The sequence below is a fragment of the Phoxinus phoxinus genome, assembly GCF_949152265.1.
Source record: "Phoxinus phoxinus genome assembly, chromosome: 7".
Taxonomy (NCBI): domain Eukaryota; kingdom Metazoa; phylum Chordata; class Actinopteri; order Cypriniformes; family Leuciscidae; genus Phoxinus; species Phoxinus phoxinus.
The window spans coordinates 20,486,547-20,502,115 of record NC_136882.1 but is presented as its reverse complement, the minus strand read 5'-3'; the positions used below and the strand labels follow the sequence as shown (position 1 = coordinate 20,502,115).

General features: G+C 36.1%; 1 protein-coding gene across 50 annotated transcripts in view; it reads left to right on the top strand.

The window, feature by feature from the left end:
* The first annotated feature begins 7,611 nt into the window (after nucleotides 1-7,611).
* neb (nebulin) overlaps nucleotides 7,612-15,569 on the top strand; it is a 60,278-nt gene continuing 52,320 nt past the window's right edge. For 49 of the 50 annotated variants that reach the window (XM_079618041.1, XM_079618013.1, XM_079618029.1 and 46 more), the window contains exons 1-8: nucleotides 7,612-7,727; nucleotides 8,426-8,529; nucleotides 8,792-8,860; nucleotides 12,397-12,459; nucleotides 13,360-13,476; nucleotides 13,955-14,062; nucleotides 14,282-14,386; nucleotides 15,382-15,486. In XM_079618041.1, the coding sequence (XP_079474167.1) occupies nucleotides 8,813-8,860; nucleotides 12,397-12,459; nucleotides 13,360-13,476; nucleotides 13,955-14,062; nucleotides 14,282-14,386; nucleotides 15,382-15,486 (546 nt within the window). In that variant the 5' untranslated portion in view covers nucleotides 7,612-7,727; nucleotides 8,426-8,529; nucleotides 8,792-8,812. The remainder of the gene's footprint in view (nucleotides 7,728-8,425; nucleotides 8,530-8,791; nucleotides 8,861-12,396; nucleotides 12,460-13,359; nucleotides 13,477-13,954; nucleotides 14,063-14,281; nucleotides 14,387-15,381; nucleotides 15,487-15,569) is intronic. The other variant, XM_079618022.1, reaches the window with a different exon arrangement.

Genomic DNA, 15,569 nt, shown 5'->3' with positions numbered 1-15,569 from the left:
CTAGGGGGCATTGCATGGTTTGAAAGGACAGTGTCTCTTTTTAAAAATTTATTTAATTAGCGTACTTGTTTAACCTGAACAAAAACCTGATATGGTTTAGGAGGATCTGATTCTGAACTTAAAGTTGTGTAGGTAAGAATTGTCTAAAGAACTTTTTTTCAAATTGGCTTAAACTGTTTTTATATACCAATACATAATTAAAATGTAAGTACTTTGAAAAAGAGAGTATAAAAATTGAGTGACTCTAGTGTATTTAATCTTCAAAAAACACAGCTCATTAATTTCTACCGGGACGAAACAAGTGATTGGCTTGCGCGACTGTCACTCTCCGTCACCATGACGACCGCAGCTATTACTGGCTCTGCGCACTCGCACTCGCGCACCCGTTTTTAGGTGGGACTGAATGGAATTAATGAGCTGTGTTTATTGAAGATTAAATACTCTATAGTCACTCAATTTTTATACAAATTTGTTTAAACAAGTTTGAATAAAAGTTTTTTTAGACAATTCTGACCTACCCTACCTTTAATCTGGATAGAACTTTGTGTACTAAAATGATAGCATTTTAATCATCTTAAAGGAACCGTATGTAAGATTGTGGCCAAAACTGGTACTGCAATCACTTTCAAATTACTGTAGAGCGGTGTATCCCCTCCCCTCTGACTCGATGTTGCCAGATAGGCTGCAGGATCCAGCAGGAACGTAGGCTGCTACAAGGAGCTTCCAATGGCAAGACTAGAGCAGAGCTGGCAACCCGGATGCCGAACTACTGACTTCGTGATTGGTAGATAGGTGGAGGGTGGCGCATCAGGCCAAAACACAACATGACAACATCAACATCAGTTGAGGGCTGCAACTTTACTTTTAAATTACAATATCCTGGCGGTACTACTGTTGTCAGTGATATAGCTAAGTATTGGAAATGAACATGATTTTCTTAATGTCAACTGACATATCAGGGTCATTTTATGATTAATTGAAATACATTTCTTACATACGGTTCCTTTAATTTTGTAATTATTTGCACAGTACTGATAATTACTTTTTAAACATTTACATTGTGAAGGGAAAGTGTTTTTATTTTTATTTTTTTATGTATGTATATATTATTTGCAATTGAATTCTGTGTCACTGGTGGCAAATTGCATTTTAAATCTAGTGCTTAAAAACTGGTCAAAGAATATGCAGAATGCCTTTTACTGCGTTGTCTTTAGATTACCGTAGGCATTGATAATATCATCACGGTGAACAGACCTTGACATCTGACAGACTTTCCTTTTTGGAATCTCTACATAAGATGATCTCATGTAGAACTTCAGTGCCTCATAATGATGTTTAAAACACAATCTTGCTAGTAATTTGTGTATCCATCTGAAGCAGGACAACACACTTGATAGGGTTGTTAGTACTGAAAACCTGTTGATGTTGCGTTGTAGCTACTTCTATTTAAAGTTTAATTTCATGAGTTATGGTAAACTGGTTTTCTCTGGCACCATATCTGGATTTGTGTTTTGAAATAAGAGATATTGTTTTTATTTAAACTAGGAGTCATTGAAAGTGTTTTAATACCCATCCTCAGCTGTTCAGACCCACTTATTACTTACAAATTGTCCAGTGACTAAGCTTTATGACACTCAAAGCGTCATGTCACTGGATTGAAGTATTGTTCATATATAGCTTAGTCAACAGTTGTCCATGTTTTTCTCTGTTCCCAGATTAAACTATTGCTTTTCCACCCTGTTAGTATGTACTAATTAGTCCAATCTTTAAAGGGGTCATGACATGAGAAACCAAATTTGCCTTGATCTTTTAGTATATAAGAGGTCTTTGTACCATTAAAACGTCCTGCAAGTTTCATAGCTTAAGACGTCCTCCCCATTATAAACGAATCATTTATTTAATCAAGCTCTAAATACAGCTTTTTTTATTTTTTTTTATTATTTTTTATTATTATAGATTTCAGTACTAGTACTCATACAGGCAAACATTGTAGAAAGAGATAACATATTAAGTACAAGTACTTGCAAAAAATACATATGAACAAAATGACAATACAAACAAGAGGTTACGAGGAATTCAATAGCTTAAACTTGGCACATTGTAGCCGTGTATTTATAGCCAAAGGTCTTGTTGAGTGTTCAAGAGATAGCAAATATTGGTTAAAGTCCTTAAGAAAGATACAAAAAAGAGGTTTTCTATCGATAAACTTACATTTGTGGATAAAAAACTTTGCTAGGTAAAGAAGCAGATTAATAACAAATTCTCTATTAGAAATATCACTTTGGACTTTGGGGACCCCAAAATAAACTTTTTTTAAAGTTAAAGAAAAATCTTCGGAGATGTATTTATTTACATAGATCGAAAAATCAAGCCAGAAGATCCTTGTATACAAGCACTCCCAAAAAATATGATCAATAGTTTCAGGGTAACACAGACAAAAAGAGCATTCCTCTTTGATACCCATGTGAAATTTAGACAGACGATAGTTACAAGGGTAACATTTATGAACAATCTTGAGGGAAACCTCAACAACTTTGTTGGTAATCAAGAACTCTTTTTTTAGAGACCAAAATCTTTTCCAATCAATATTTTCGAATTTATTATTCCAAAAACTGATACAAGGGGGAACAGAAGCACAAGGTTTCAGAAGGATTGATCTGATTTTCTTGTTGGTGAATTCGTTACTTATAAGGAGACAGTTATATAGAGGTTGGAGGAGTCTAATGATGGAGGAGAACAAGAAGGGCCAGGACTGGACTGGCTCTGAAAAGAAATGGATGTTCAATAGTGTCGAAGGCTTTGTAAAAATCAAGAAATAGTAAGAAACGGTCATCTGCCAATAAATGTGAATAATCTATTAGATCGAGAACTAGTCTAATGTTGTTGGAAATGAGTCTTCCTGGAATGAAGCCCGACTGACATTCATCTATAATACAATCCAGGACGCCCTTTAGTCTTTTAGCCAGTACAGAGGCCAGGATTTTGTAATCAATATTTAGGAGACTTATAGGTCGCCAGTTCTCTATATATAAATGATCTTTTTGGGGTTTTGGAAGTAGTGATATAACACTTTGTGTCATGGATGGGGGGAGAGCACCGTTGTGGAGACATTCTGTGTAGACATTATGTGGAAAAGGTATGATGACTTTTGCAAATTTCTTAAAAAACTCTGCAGTTAAGCCATCATTGCCAGGGGATTTATTTAGCTTTAACCGGTCAATTGCCTCTGCAATATATTTTGGCTGGATAGGAGATTCACACAATGATTTATCGACTTCCGAAATAGTAGATAAACTGCTTAAGTTCAGTGAGTCAAAGAAGTTATCCAGATTCAGCTGAGAAAATTTTGACCGATATAAGTTTTCATAAAATTCCCTGCAGACATGGGAGATGTCTTTGTGGCTTGTTAAAATAGCACCATTTGAAGCTAGTTTGTTAATAGAATTGTATTGAGAACATTGCTTTTCTAGCTTAAAAAAATAGACAGTATTCTTTTCCCCTTCCTCAAGCCTCTTCTAGATCGAATAAAGGCACCTTTTGCTTTTTGCATATACAAATTATCTATCTTATGTTGAAGATCCGTCATATTAGCTTTTTGATTATCAGTTAAGTTCTTATAAGGAATATTAGATAAATTAATAATTTCCTTGATTATGTCAGCTTCAAATGATTTCCTCAAATTAGCCTATTTAGCACCAGCTTTTCTAATGGTTGTTTGAAGTTCAAATTTGAGAAGTTCCCAGTTTGTGCTGAATTTTCTTTCCATCTGAGCTTTCTTAAAGTAAAGATTAATTTTGTTGTTAATATCTTCAACTAATGCCGTATCTTCAAGCAGAGAGGAGTTAAGTTTCCAGTATGAATTTGAGTAACGCGGGATATGACTAGTTTCGTTTAAACTAAGCAGGATGCAGTTATCAGATAAGGGAGATGGTAAAATATCAGTTCTAGATACATATTGTGAAACTGAGTATGAGATTAACCAATAGTCTATTCTAGATTTGAGAGACCCTGAATTATTGGACCAAGTGAATTGAAAGGAATTAGGATTCTTTACTCTCCAAATATCCAGAAGCCCAAGGCGTGACACAAATGCAGACAGATGAGAAGCTAGCTCTAAATACAGCTCGTTCTGGATTCATGGTAAGAAGTGACGTCACGGTACGAAGTGACGTACCAGCGTTTGCATATGACCGCCTCCAGGCATACTGTCTATGCCTCCAGGCCATAGACTGCTCCAGGCACAAGACAACTACGCTTTAAGCGTAAGACAACTACGCTCATTTCGTATCATTGTCGCGCCCGCGCGCTGCGCGCCTCACAAGTGTTCAGTCGACGGACAGCGAGTGGGTCTGTGTACAGGGAAATTACGATGCCACCCAGATGTGCTGTTCCTGGCTGTGGACAAACAACATCTTTGAATACGCTGCGAAAGATCCAGTCGTCAGGGGAAAATGGATGCACTTTATTTTTTGCGGACGTCTCAGTCACGGCAGTGTTAGTTTAAGCGTTAGTTAATCCATTTGAAGGATGACTGTTTTGAGAACAAATCCCAAAATGATGCTGGCTTTGCCAGAAAACTGTTGCTCAAAGATAAGTCCGTGCCGACTATTCTGGGCTCAACAACGACGACGCAAACTGTAAGTAATGTATTTAAAACTTTAAACTACTTTTTAAATACGCCGAATCCGCAAATGTTCTGGCTGGGGGCGTTAATAATTGATGCATAGGCACTGACGTTAGCCAATCATAACAGTGGGCGCTAACACTGAACTCTTAAAGGGGAAACACCCCCAAAACAGACTGTTTGAATCAGAGGATGAGAAACAGGGTGGGAAAAGGTCATAAATCACTACATTTTAAAAGTTTTTTGTAAAAGAAACTATAGTAATACTATATTTGCACCTAAGGGAACATAATAATAATAAAAATAAAAAAAACATGTCATGACCCCTTTAAAATTTGAACCCAATCAATATTACATTTGTTTTATTATTAATGCCAACTTGTGCCACCTATACATGCACCCTGTGCACGTTAACACGTTAGGCAAATTGCATGGAAAATCAATAAAATTTAAAAATCTTAAAGGGCACCTATTATGGAATTTTGAAATGTACCTTTCATGTAGTGTGTAACATAGATCTAAGTGAACAAAAACATCCTGCAAAGTTTGAAATATGAAAGTGCACCGTATATAAAGTTATTGTCTTTCAAAAGTAAGAGTCGACTCTGAGTCATTTTTATGAATCGTTAGAAGACCGAAGCTTTTTCTCTGACTAGATGACGTCAACTTGTCAAGATATTTGAATACGATACGCCCACTTATTGCGCTCCAAGGCCAGCAGGGAAAACTTGAAAACATCATGGCGACGAGACGCTGTGTTCTGAAGTGCGGCTCAAAAGACAACTTTTTTCATCTGCCCAAGGAGGAGCATTTGAAGACTAAGTGGCTACAATTCATATAACTATACCACAGAAGTCTAGTCCGAGCCTTGTGCTTTGTTCGCGCCATTTTGAAGACGATTGCTTTTTAAATGCAATCAAACTTGGATTCGCGAGTCGGCTGATATTGAAGGAAGGTTCAGTTCCAAGTGTATTTGCATCAGCTTCCTCCTCCGTATCACAACCTGTAAGTGTTATTAATAATTGTTGCTTTTATGTTTTATGTAGCATGCTTAATTATTATTTTGTTTGTTGTGTAAGCACCGTTTAGCTTCTAGGTCTTCAATGGCAATTGTATTGAGATATGTGAAGTGTTTGTCGTTGTTTTCGGAGTTGTCTTAAAGAATAGAGTAATACCTCGTAGTAACGTAACTGCATTTTTTTTTTTTTTTTTTTTACGTTATGTTTATGCATCGGGCTAACGCAAACAAAGACTGATTGTGCTTTTACAATATGAACTCTGGGCTATGCTCGCTAACATAACATTAAATTCTTTATCTTATTTTTAGTTTTTTACAAACTACAAAGCAGTGGACTATAATCATTATTATAACACGATTTAATTGATAAAAGCATCATTGTACTCCGTGTTAAACAATAAGTATTATCTCTGTAAACACTGCTGGGTCATCTGACCAATCAACACAGATTAGCGTCGCGCAAAGGAGGGGTTTGGAAAAATGAGTCGTTGAACGAATCATTTGGGAGTCGGTGAGCAAATCAGGTAAAAATAAATGCATATTATACGAAAACAAAAGTGTTTTTTGACATTGCATGCACGTAAAACTGTTATTGGGGACTCCCTAAACAACATTAGGGACATTTTAAATGTCATAATAGGTGCCCTTTAAAGGATGTGACAGTTGAATAGAATCATCAACCTAGAGTTCCTCCCTTGACCCCATTTTTGTATCTTTTATTAAGTTGCAAGGCAGGAGTATAGAGAAAATTAATTGATGTTATTTCCACCCTCTTAGTCCATGACTGTTTATTTTTACATTTTAAGTTTTAATTTTAAGGTTTGTTGTGTGTTTTTGTCATTTGTTTATTTATTTTTTAATATTTATTTTAATAATTTATTTTAATTTTAGTTCTTTTATTATATCAAGTTAAAAAAAATGAAAATGAGAATTGTTTCCTTGGCAACTATAGCTAATATATATATATATATATATATATATATATTTTATTGTTCTGTTTTTATACTTCTTTATTTATACTGTTCCATCACTGTTTGGAGTTCTGAAATAGAGGACAGTGGGAAACTGAGCTGACAGTCACAGCTGCCTCTGTCATTCACGTTCAGCTCAGTCATGCTGCCCCACCATGGAGATGTGGAGAACTGTAGGACATTTGAGTGGATATGGCTGGAGCACATCATGATAAAAATGTTTGTATATCTTGTGTCTCGATGTGTATCAGCAAAGTATTGTTCAAACTCTTCCATTTAATGATATAATGGGTTGAAGGAAACATACCTCTGTGCCTAAACATCATCCCCTTACTGCCACTCAGGGTGCTTTAAAAATAGTGTCTGCTGTATTTTTGAGTGACCCTGAATAGTTTAATACTGTAAGGTACTCATCAGGATTAGATTCGGGTGAGACAGCAGCTGTCTGTCTGCTCAGAAGTACTTGGGAGATGTTGTAGTGGCACTTAAAAGCTATTTAATAATGACTCATCCTTAGATCATCATTATACTAGCTGTATAATGGACAGTCCACATGTATTGAGTATAATGCCTATAGATAGATAGACTGAGAATCAAATCATTCTTATCTGTTCTTGAGTCACTCTAGATGGGTTTGTAATTGGGTGGACAAGTCAACAGTTTATTTTACTCTTGATTTCAGCCTCCTGGTTTCCATGTTCACTTGGATGTAAACCAGTGACCTCAAGAAGTGTTAAGCCTCTAGTCATCTTCACAGATAAGACCCTATTTCCCCCCCAGGATCTCCACTGCTCCCAAGACCTCCACAGAACATCTTGCTGAATGTTGCATCCCTATTCCCTCATTCAGAGAAACCAGGTATTTTCCAGTGTTTTCTTTTCTCTTCCTCATAGTTGTATTGCTGATGATTTGCTGAACAGGTGCACTTTTCTGAAGGGTCGCTAGTGTATATTTAGCTTTTGAAACCTGAGAATGCTGCCCACTGATTGGTGGATAGGGGCACATGATAACCGGAGTGCCGTTGCAGCTGTGAGCTTTTGCCCGGCGTTTCTCAGGAGGGAAGAGTTGGGGAGGCTCTGGCAGTTTGGGAAACGTTTTAACTTTAAAGTCACCGGTAAGCAAAGGAAAAAACACAAAATCAAACAGCACACCAGATTTTACTCTCCAGCATTCTTTGCATGGCCTGCTCTGTTGGATCCACCATCTTCTACAGCCTGTTGGTAGATGGAAGTGATGCTGAGGGGTCGATGCTGGTCCTTTAACCACAGCCTGATAAAAATCATCTGACTTCATTGGCCACCATTGCAGGAACAACCAATTACTCAAAGCTGGAACTTATTCCTGGACTTTGTTTTTCTTGGAAGACTTTCTGAAGCAACTCACCTCATGGACAGGAGTTTGTTAAAGTCCCATCCACATTCCTCTCTATCTTTCTGATGAAAAAGCATAGAAAAGCATTATTTCATATCATTTTCTGGCAGTTGGGTCCTAAAAAAGGGTAGTTAGTGGTCAGACCTAAAATTAACCTGTAGCCTCAGAAGGCATTGGAGCTCCTCTAGCTAAACAAAGCCAGCCAATCAGCCCGCAGCATTGGCTTACATGACAAATAGCTGGAGCGATTGAGAGCAGCTGTCGCAAGGCTTCAACCAGGAGGCGCAGCATTTTGGGGGGTCTTAGGTGTCAAACCCTCTCAACTAACAAGGCCTTCAGAAAGATTTCAGCACAAAATCAAAATTGTGCTTTTGTTGATCCACCCACGCTAAAGTGTCAGCTCAGTCAGAGGAAAACTGACACATTTTTGTCTTTGTTTAGGTTTGCAGGAATACATAAAGTGGAATAGGAGATTGGGACACGAGTGGATGGAAAGCGAGCACCTTCTTTACTGTAAGGTTGCTGAAATTCTACTGTAACCTAAGGTACGTCAACTTTTTAATTTGGTTCTTTAACTTTAACACTGAAATCATTCCTAGCCTGTTGTTAATGCCTCTTTGTAGAGTGTCCTTCAAGTCCTGGTGAATTTGAAAACTTTATTTGCCATCTAAAGTATTCAAAAACACCTGTTTATTTCTCAGTGTCTGTGACAGGAATTAGTTTAATGCAGTTAGTAAATATTTACAAATATGTACTATACAGATTAGCCCTTGCTAGTGTCTGATAGTCTTTCATTTGTTCGGGTAGACTCAATAAGTCTGTTTGAAGATGGCATCAGAAGAAGAGTATGAAGATGAGATTGTGGAGGAGGAGGAGGTAAGATACAAATTGAATACATTGCAATGCAAATTTGACCATTTATTTACCCTCATTCATTGAAAGAGTGACAGTAAGGGTGCTCTACGTTATTTCACGTTGCCCCTTGAATAGCTTATATAGGCTTTTCACATTAACGCCTCATAGATCTCAGTCCTATAGGTGTACTGGCGAACCCTATGAATAGTGGTCTATGATATCTCCAGCGTCAGCAGTTCAGTAGGAGCTGCCATGTCGTATATGATTAGCATTGGATCCCATTTCAGATGACCTCCTCCTTGGAGGCTAGTGCACTAAATTCCATTCAATACATATTTCATTCCCAGTAATAAATGTATTACTGATTTCTTTTCAATAGATGCAATTCATTTGATACCTTGACGAGATCACATATCCAGAAGCCCACTTACATATCAATTACATATGTGGCAAACCATCATTCACTTTATAGTTATGTAATGACCCCTGCAGGAGTTTATCATCATCTGATAATAAGATTTTATTATGAACATGCTAATGTAATGTTTTCCTGATCAATCCAAAGAAGCCTGAATGGAAATAACCATTGTTAGATATAATACTCTCACTTTTATACTAACAGTGGGATTATGTTCTGTTCAGAGCAGCTAATTCGCCTGCAAGCTTCATTATGAGCAGAAAATCAAGTGTTATTTCAAACTTAATCGATTGGTTGCACAATTGGCATCATTTTGTATACCATATTTTGAGGTGTTTTGGCTGATTTACTTAAAACAACATTTATTGGGATTGTTCATGACAGATTTTGTTTCTTATTTAAAAATATTATTTAAATATGATTTCGGCCAGTCATATTTTTTTTAATAGAGATAATTTATAAGATTTAACCACAGCTCCTCTTGAAGCTTCCAGCAGTTTTCGTTTACCTCAATGTGTTTTTGTCATGTTATTCATTGAAATTCTGTCTGTACATGTACATGTAAATGTGTCTGTCTGAGTGTTCAATGGAAGGGTGAAAGCAGAAGGTTGATACTTTAACTCAGTATTTCCAAGAGAAATAGAGTTAAAGTAGACCTTGTATACTTTCATGTCCATTTCTGTTGTAGATATCTTATAGGGGTTTACCAAACAATTGCATTAACCAAAATTTTCATTGATTTGGTGTTAGAGCTTTATTTTTGAAAGAACAAATGCTTTGGGATTCCCCTTTAACATATGCAGGAAATGGAAATTCATCATCTTGCATTTTGAGCAGATGGAAATCTCAACACAATATTTAAGATTATATACGCTCTGATTTCACTACTGCTTTCATTTACACTTAGAATAGAACCTGAAAGGTATCAGCGTTAATTAAGATGGCTTCTTTTATTGGATCTGGGGACAGCAGAGAATCACATTTTGTTCTTTTATATTTTATTGATTTTTCAGATAGTCTATAAAATTATATAGAATTTTTCAGAACTTATTATTTACAGGTAGCAGTTTTATAAATAAATGTGGCACTAATAAAGATGTATATATCAAAAGTTTTGTGGATTATTTGTATATGCTTATCTCCCCATTAATGGAAAAAGCTGCCTTCAGCTTTGGGTGAGTTGTTCTTTCAAGAGATACAAATATAGAAGTGGACATCTACGGCTGACTCGGAGGGAGGCAAATGAGACGAGCCGTGCTGTAAATTACACTCCTTTTGCCGTTAACGTCATGCTGTTAAAATGCTTTGGGGGGAGGACCTGTGGAAAAAAACACCTGTAAGAGTTGCAGATAGAGATTTTGCTTCACAGTATATTCATTGAATCTCCCATATCTTGTCTGTTAAGTGAAAGATAAAGAAAAAATATATATAATGCACAGGCTAATAAAACCTACATACTGTAAGAATTTTCTGCTGCCCGCTGGTCCAAATAAACAAGCCTCTAGCTCCTGTAAATTCATAAATTTTGAGTGGTTTTTTTTCCTGCTCTGGTCTCATGTTTCTTACACAATCTTACTGTAGGCCTTGTGATGTTGTTGTCAGTGACGGTTTCAGAGTGTTCTGTCGTGATAGCTGACTAAATACCAATAGGGGATAGTTTATTCTCTGGACAGTTTGGGAGTCAATGTAAGTGTTTGTATTGGAATTTGTTCCCTGACCCACTGTTTCTATTTACTACCATGACAATAACGTTAGCTGCGAATAATAATAGTGCTGAGGTCATTAGGGCGCTAAAATGTTCTTAGCACTGGCCAGTCATACGGCTCTGTCAGTCAGCGACAGAACTCCACTGGGAAAAAAGCCTCATTACTATATTTTTATTCCTTAAACAATTACTGAAGTATTCAGTTAACAGCAAATTAAGTCAAATTTAGTAAAACGACTTTCTGTGGGGAAAAATATAATATTAAAGATTGTACTAAGTGAGATTTTTATGAGCAACTATCAATTTAGTCAAGTCGTGGGAATTAATTATTTATTCGTGGTCATCTGTTGTTGTTTTTTTCCATGCAGAACTTCGTACAAAACCAATATCAGGACTATTTTTCTCTACTTTATGTAATTTTATTATGGTTATTGGAATAATATTTATGCGCTTTGCAATCTACAGTATCCTACATAGTTTAAAACATATTTTTGGCATGTTAAGCTTAAAATTGTGTGTTTATCATTTATTCTGAATGGCTATAAAACAGATGTGTAAAAAGTTGCAATAATAAAATGCAATAGTTGCAATAATAAAAATGTATGCAAAAATAAAACATTAAATATGTAAATTACTTAACCTATTTGTTGAACACACAGTGGTCTAATGATGTTTTTGATTCTTCAGAGACCCACCAAATTAAGTAATTTGTCGATAAACCTGACATTAAACATAAATAAAAAATTAAGAAAAAGAAAAGTGTGAATATTGGCAAGAAATATCAGTCAAACCGATTATTTTTCTATCTCTTATTTTGTTATATGGTAAAAATGACATGGAACCCTCTTATTAGCATGCTGAAATTATGCAAGACTGGTTAATGGAGGACATATACTGTATCTGGTACAATGATAGACTTCGGTAAGCCTAGAGAGGATACAACTACATCAAATGTATTTCTGGTCAAATGTGGATTTTAAGAAAGACACTCATATTACTATGAATAGAAAAAGTGCAATGATGATGTAATAAGTCCCACCTTCTTAATAAAAGAGCCAATGCTTATGACTGCACATGAGTCCAGCCTGAAAAACAAATGTAAATTTTTTTTTTCATGATAAGAGCATTTCAAAACAAAATTTAGGAGACAATTGTGAAATTTTATCGTAAGCTTGGTGAACAGCTTTGGAGAATTTGATGTTTCCCCATTCAGAGAGATGGGAGCTGTACTTTCATGACTGAAATAGCTGCCCGAGAGGCGTTTCAAAGATGGCCGCTGAGTGAAATGAATTGCCTTAAAGGGAATTTAGGGGATTAAGGGGTTTTATGTCTATGAGAACCAGAGCTGGAAAAAGTCACTTTTCTAGATTGTAGTGTTTTCCTGAAGTGTGTGATCGTCACTTTGAAAGCCCAGAGTTTTTCCTATATTTATAGTGCTACTATGAGGAGGGTCCAACAATCACCACCACGTCCACCTCAATGTCTCATGGTGTTGAGGTAAATGATCATCCCTGGTGAAACGGATCTGCGTCCCTTCCCCCTTTGCCATGGGGGCTATTCCATTCCTTCACATACTAGTTTAGTTTGTAGGCCTATTAGTTAGAACTATCCAAAGGGTACCGACTTAAAGAGTGGATTATTAAACAAACTCCCTTGTTTAACAATTCATATGTCAGTGAAAATTTAATTTTATGTCCAAATTAAATTCTTTGAGAAGTACATTTACAAAAATAGCCCCCATGATACCGATACATGCAAATGTCATAGCGTTAGTGAACAGTGAGGGTGTGGTAATATAGCTTTCTTTATGTGCGTTAATGTGATGTTTACTTCAGTTTATATTTGTAAAGCTAGTATGCGGTAACTAATGCTTTAAGCACTTTGTTTGACTGTCCCGAAAGTGTATTTTCTGTAGTTTTCTGCTTGTTTTCTTAAATAAACATTAACTGAATTACTATCTAACCAATACTAATTTACTGACCTGTCTTTGAAATATGCTGTTTAACCTTTTCACTCATTTGCTATAAAAAGCCAAGTATTAATTTGCATGGTAAATTAAACTAATGAATTGTTTGCTGAAGATGTGGGAGGTAAGTGCTGCAAAATTAAATGTTAAAATTACATTACCCTTTCTTTACCCCATCCATTTTCTGTTTTTGGTATAAATCCATACAGACAAAATTAGATGTACCAAAACAGGCTTTGTGATTGTTTATAACGATAATGGAAATTAGGTATTTTGGTCCCACAAAATTGTGCCACCAAGAGAGATGTAAGGTTCTCCAAAACAGTTTGGCCCTCAACGATGAAATACTGTAAATGTGAAAAATGTTAGAGATGTTTCTCATTTATAGCACCATTTGTCTTGAATGTTGATTGCTCTTCTTTTTTTAAAAGCCCGCAGCAGGTGGTCTTCCCAGACGGTCAGTCAGGAAGAAGGTGAAGGTGGACACCTCAAAGTTCATGACTCCTTACCTGGCGCACAGCCAGAAGATGCTTGACCAGTACAGCCATGTAAGAAAATATTTTATGCTATTAATCCACAAGTTTCCTTGACTGATGTTTTTTTTCTTATTTCATTGAAATTAACTAGACTGTAAACGATCCCAAATGAGCCTCATAACTGTGAGTTACATTATTTGTGGGAGACAACAGAAACAGTTTAGCATAAATTAATGTTACCACATCAGATATTTGATAGAAGTTAGTAGAGGTTACTAGATGTACATTACATTCAAAAGTTTGGGACAGTAAGATTTGTTTTTTTAAGAAAGTAATAATTTTTATTGATCATTTTTAAAATCATTTTATTCAGCATGGATGTTTTTTTGTTTCCAAAATACTTTTACATTTAAGAAAATCTGTTTTAAATAAATGCTGTTCTTTTTTAGTCTATTCATTAAATAATTCTGAAAATGGTTTCCACAAAAATATGAATCACCAAATCAGCAAACTTTTACACAGTACTGTATTGTTTTGTATGCTTTTGTAGAATAAATACAGGGAGGAATATGAAAAATCAAAGGGGCAGCCCTATGCTATTTCGGCTGACACACCTGAGATGATTCGCATCAAGAAGGCCCAGGAGCAGCTTAGTGAGGTATGTACCGTTTGTGGATCATATATTACTATATTCTGTCAGAATAGTTTGCAAACTCTTCATGTTCATTTTTCATGTTCACTTCATGTGCTATTTTTAACTGATGCTTTTTGAAACCACTTTAGTCTAAAGCTCCTAATAAACCATGTACAGGTATTTCATGCTAAATCCAACTGATGCTGTGAATTTCGCTTACAATACATATTTTTGATAACCCAGGTAAAATACCGTATGGAGGGACTGAAGGCCAAAACCACCAGCCTCTATGATGGTGAGGCTCGTGAGATTGCCCACGTGAAGCATGTCTCTGAGCTCATCAGCAAAGTAAGTGCTTGTGTCGAGATAGACTTGTGAATTCATCAGAGTAATACTCATTAATGTTTAATATTCTAGTTGAATAATCGGTCTTGATATTATGCTGTTAAGCTTTAAGAATGCATCCCATAATGCTTTGCTAGAGAGACAGCACTGTGGGATAAAATAACTGATGATTTAATGGACTGCAGAAATGATTGTAGGCCTATTCATGTAACGTTACAATACTGCTCAGTAAAGAGTTTTGTTTTATTTTAACTCAAGTCGTCAGTCCCTCAATATTGCATTCTAAAGCCCTATTCTGACTGGATTCATCATTTAACATGGAGAGGTGGGGTAAAGTAGCCTACTTACCAGAGCTTCTCAGGAATTTTAGTTCCATCCGAATGTGCCATCGTAGGCTAATCAATGTCAGTAAAGTTAACGGCAACTTTTACCTTCTATAACAAGGTCTGGAAAAATAACCTCAGGTAGCCTAATAATCCTGTGCGAATATACCATCTGTAAATGTACGTAATATTCCATCATGTCCTGTTTAAAAGTAGTTTTCCGCGGTTTTTCAAGTATCGAGTCACTTCAAAAGCAATTCAGTTGCGTTCTAGACGGTGGGGCAAAACGCAAAACTCAAGTGTTTTCTGCATCAAAAAGAAGGTCTATTTTAGCTTTGGTTAAGTACCTACTACCGACATAATCCAATCAGAATTTAATTAATAAATCGTTCAATATATTGTAGATTAATGTGTTTGCCCATGCGGTGAACGCGGTACGCAAATCGAATTACTCCTCCCACTTCTTGCTAGTTTTAGATGTATTATTACGTGCCAATTGGTCATTAATATTACAGACGACCTGTGGTAAAATTATACCCATCTACCCTTGTAAAACGAATCCCGTCCGTGAAGAAAATACAAGAAAGACAGCGAAGACTACCCAACTAGATTAACATATTATTTCCCTTATGTTGTTTATTGTCATAAACTAAGTTCTCCATATGCCTTCTCCAGGTTCTGTACAGGCAGAAATGGGACGAGACCAAGGATAGGTACTTGCTCCCTCCTGATGCCCCTGAGCTGGTTCTTGCTGTGAAGAATGCAGCAAATTACAGCAAGGTAGATATCTTATTCATATCTTAGTATTAGATAAGCGCTAAAGTAAAATGTATACTGACATTACTGGATTCACCCTCTACAAT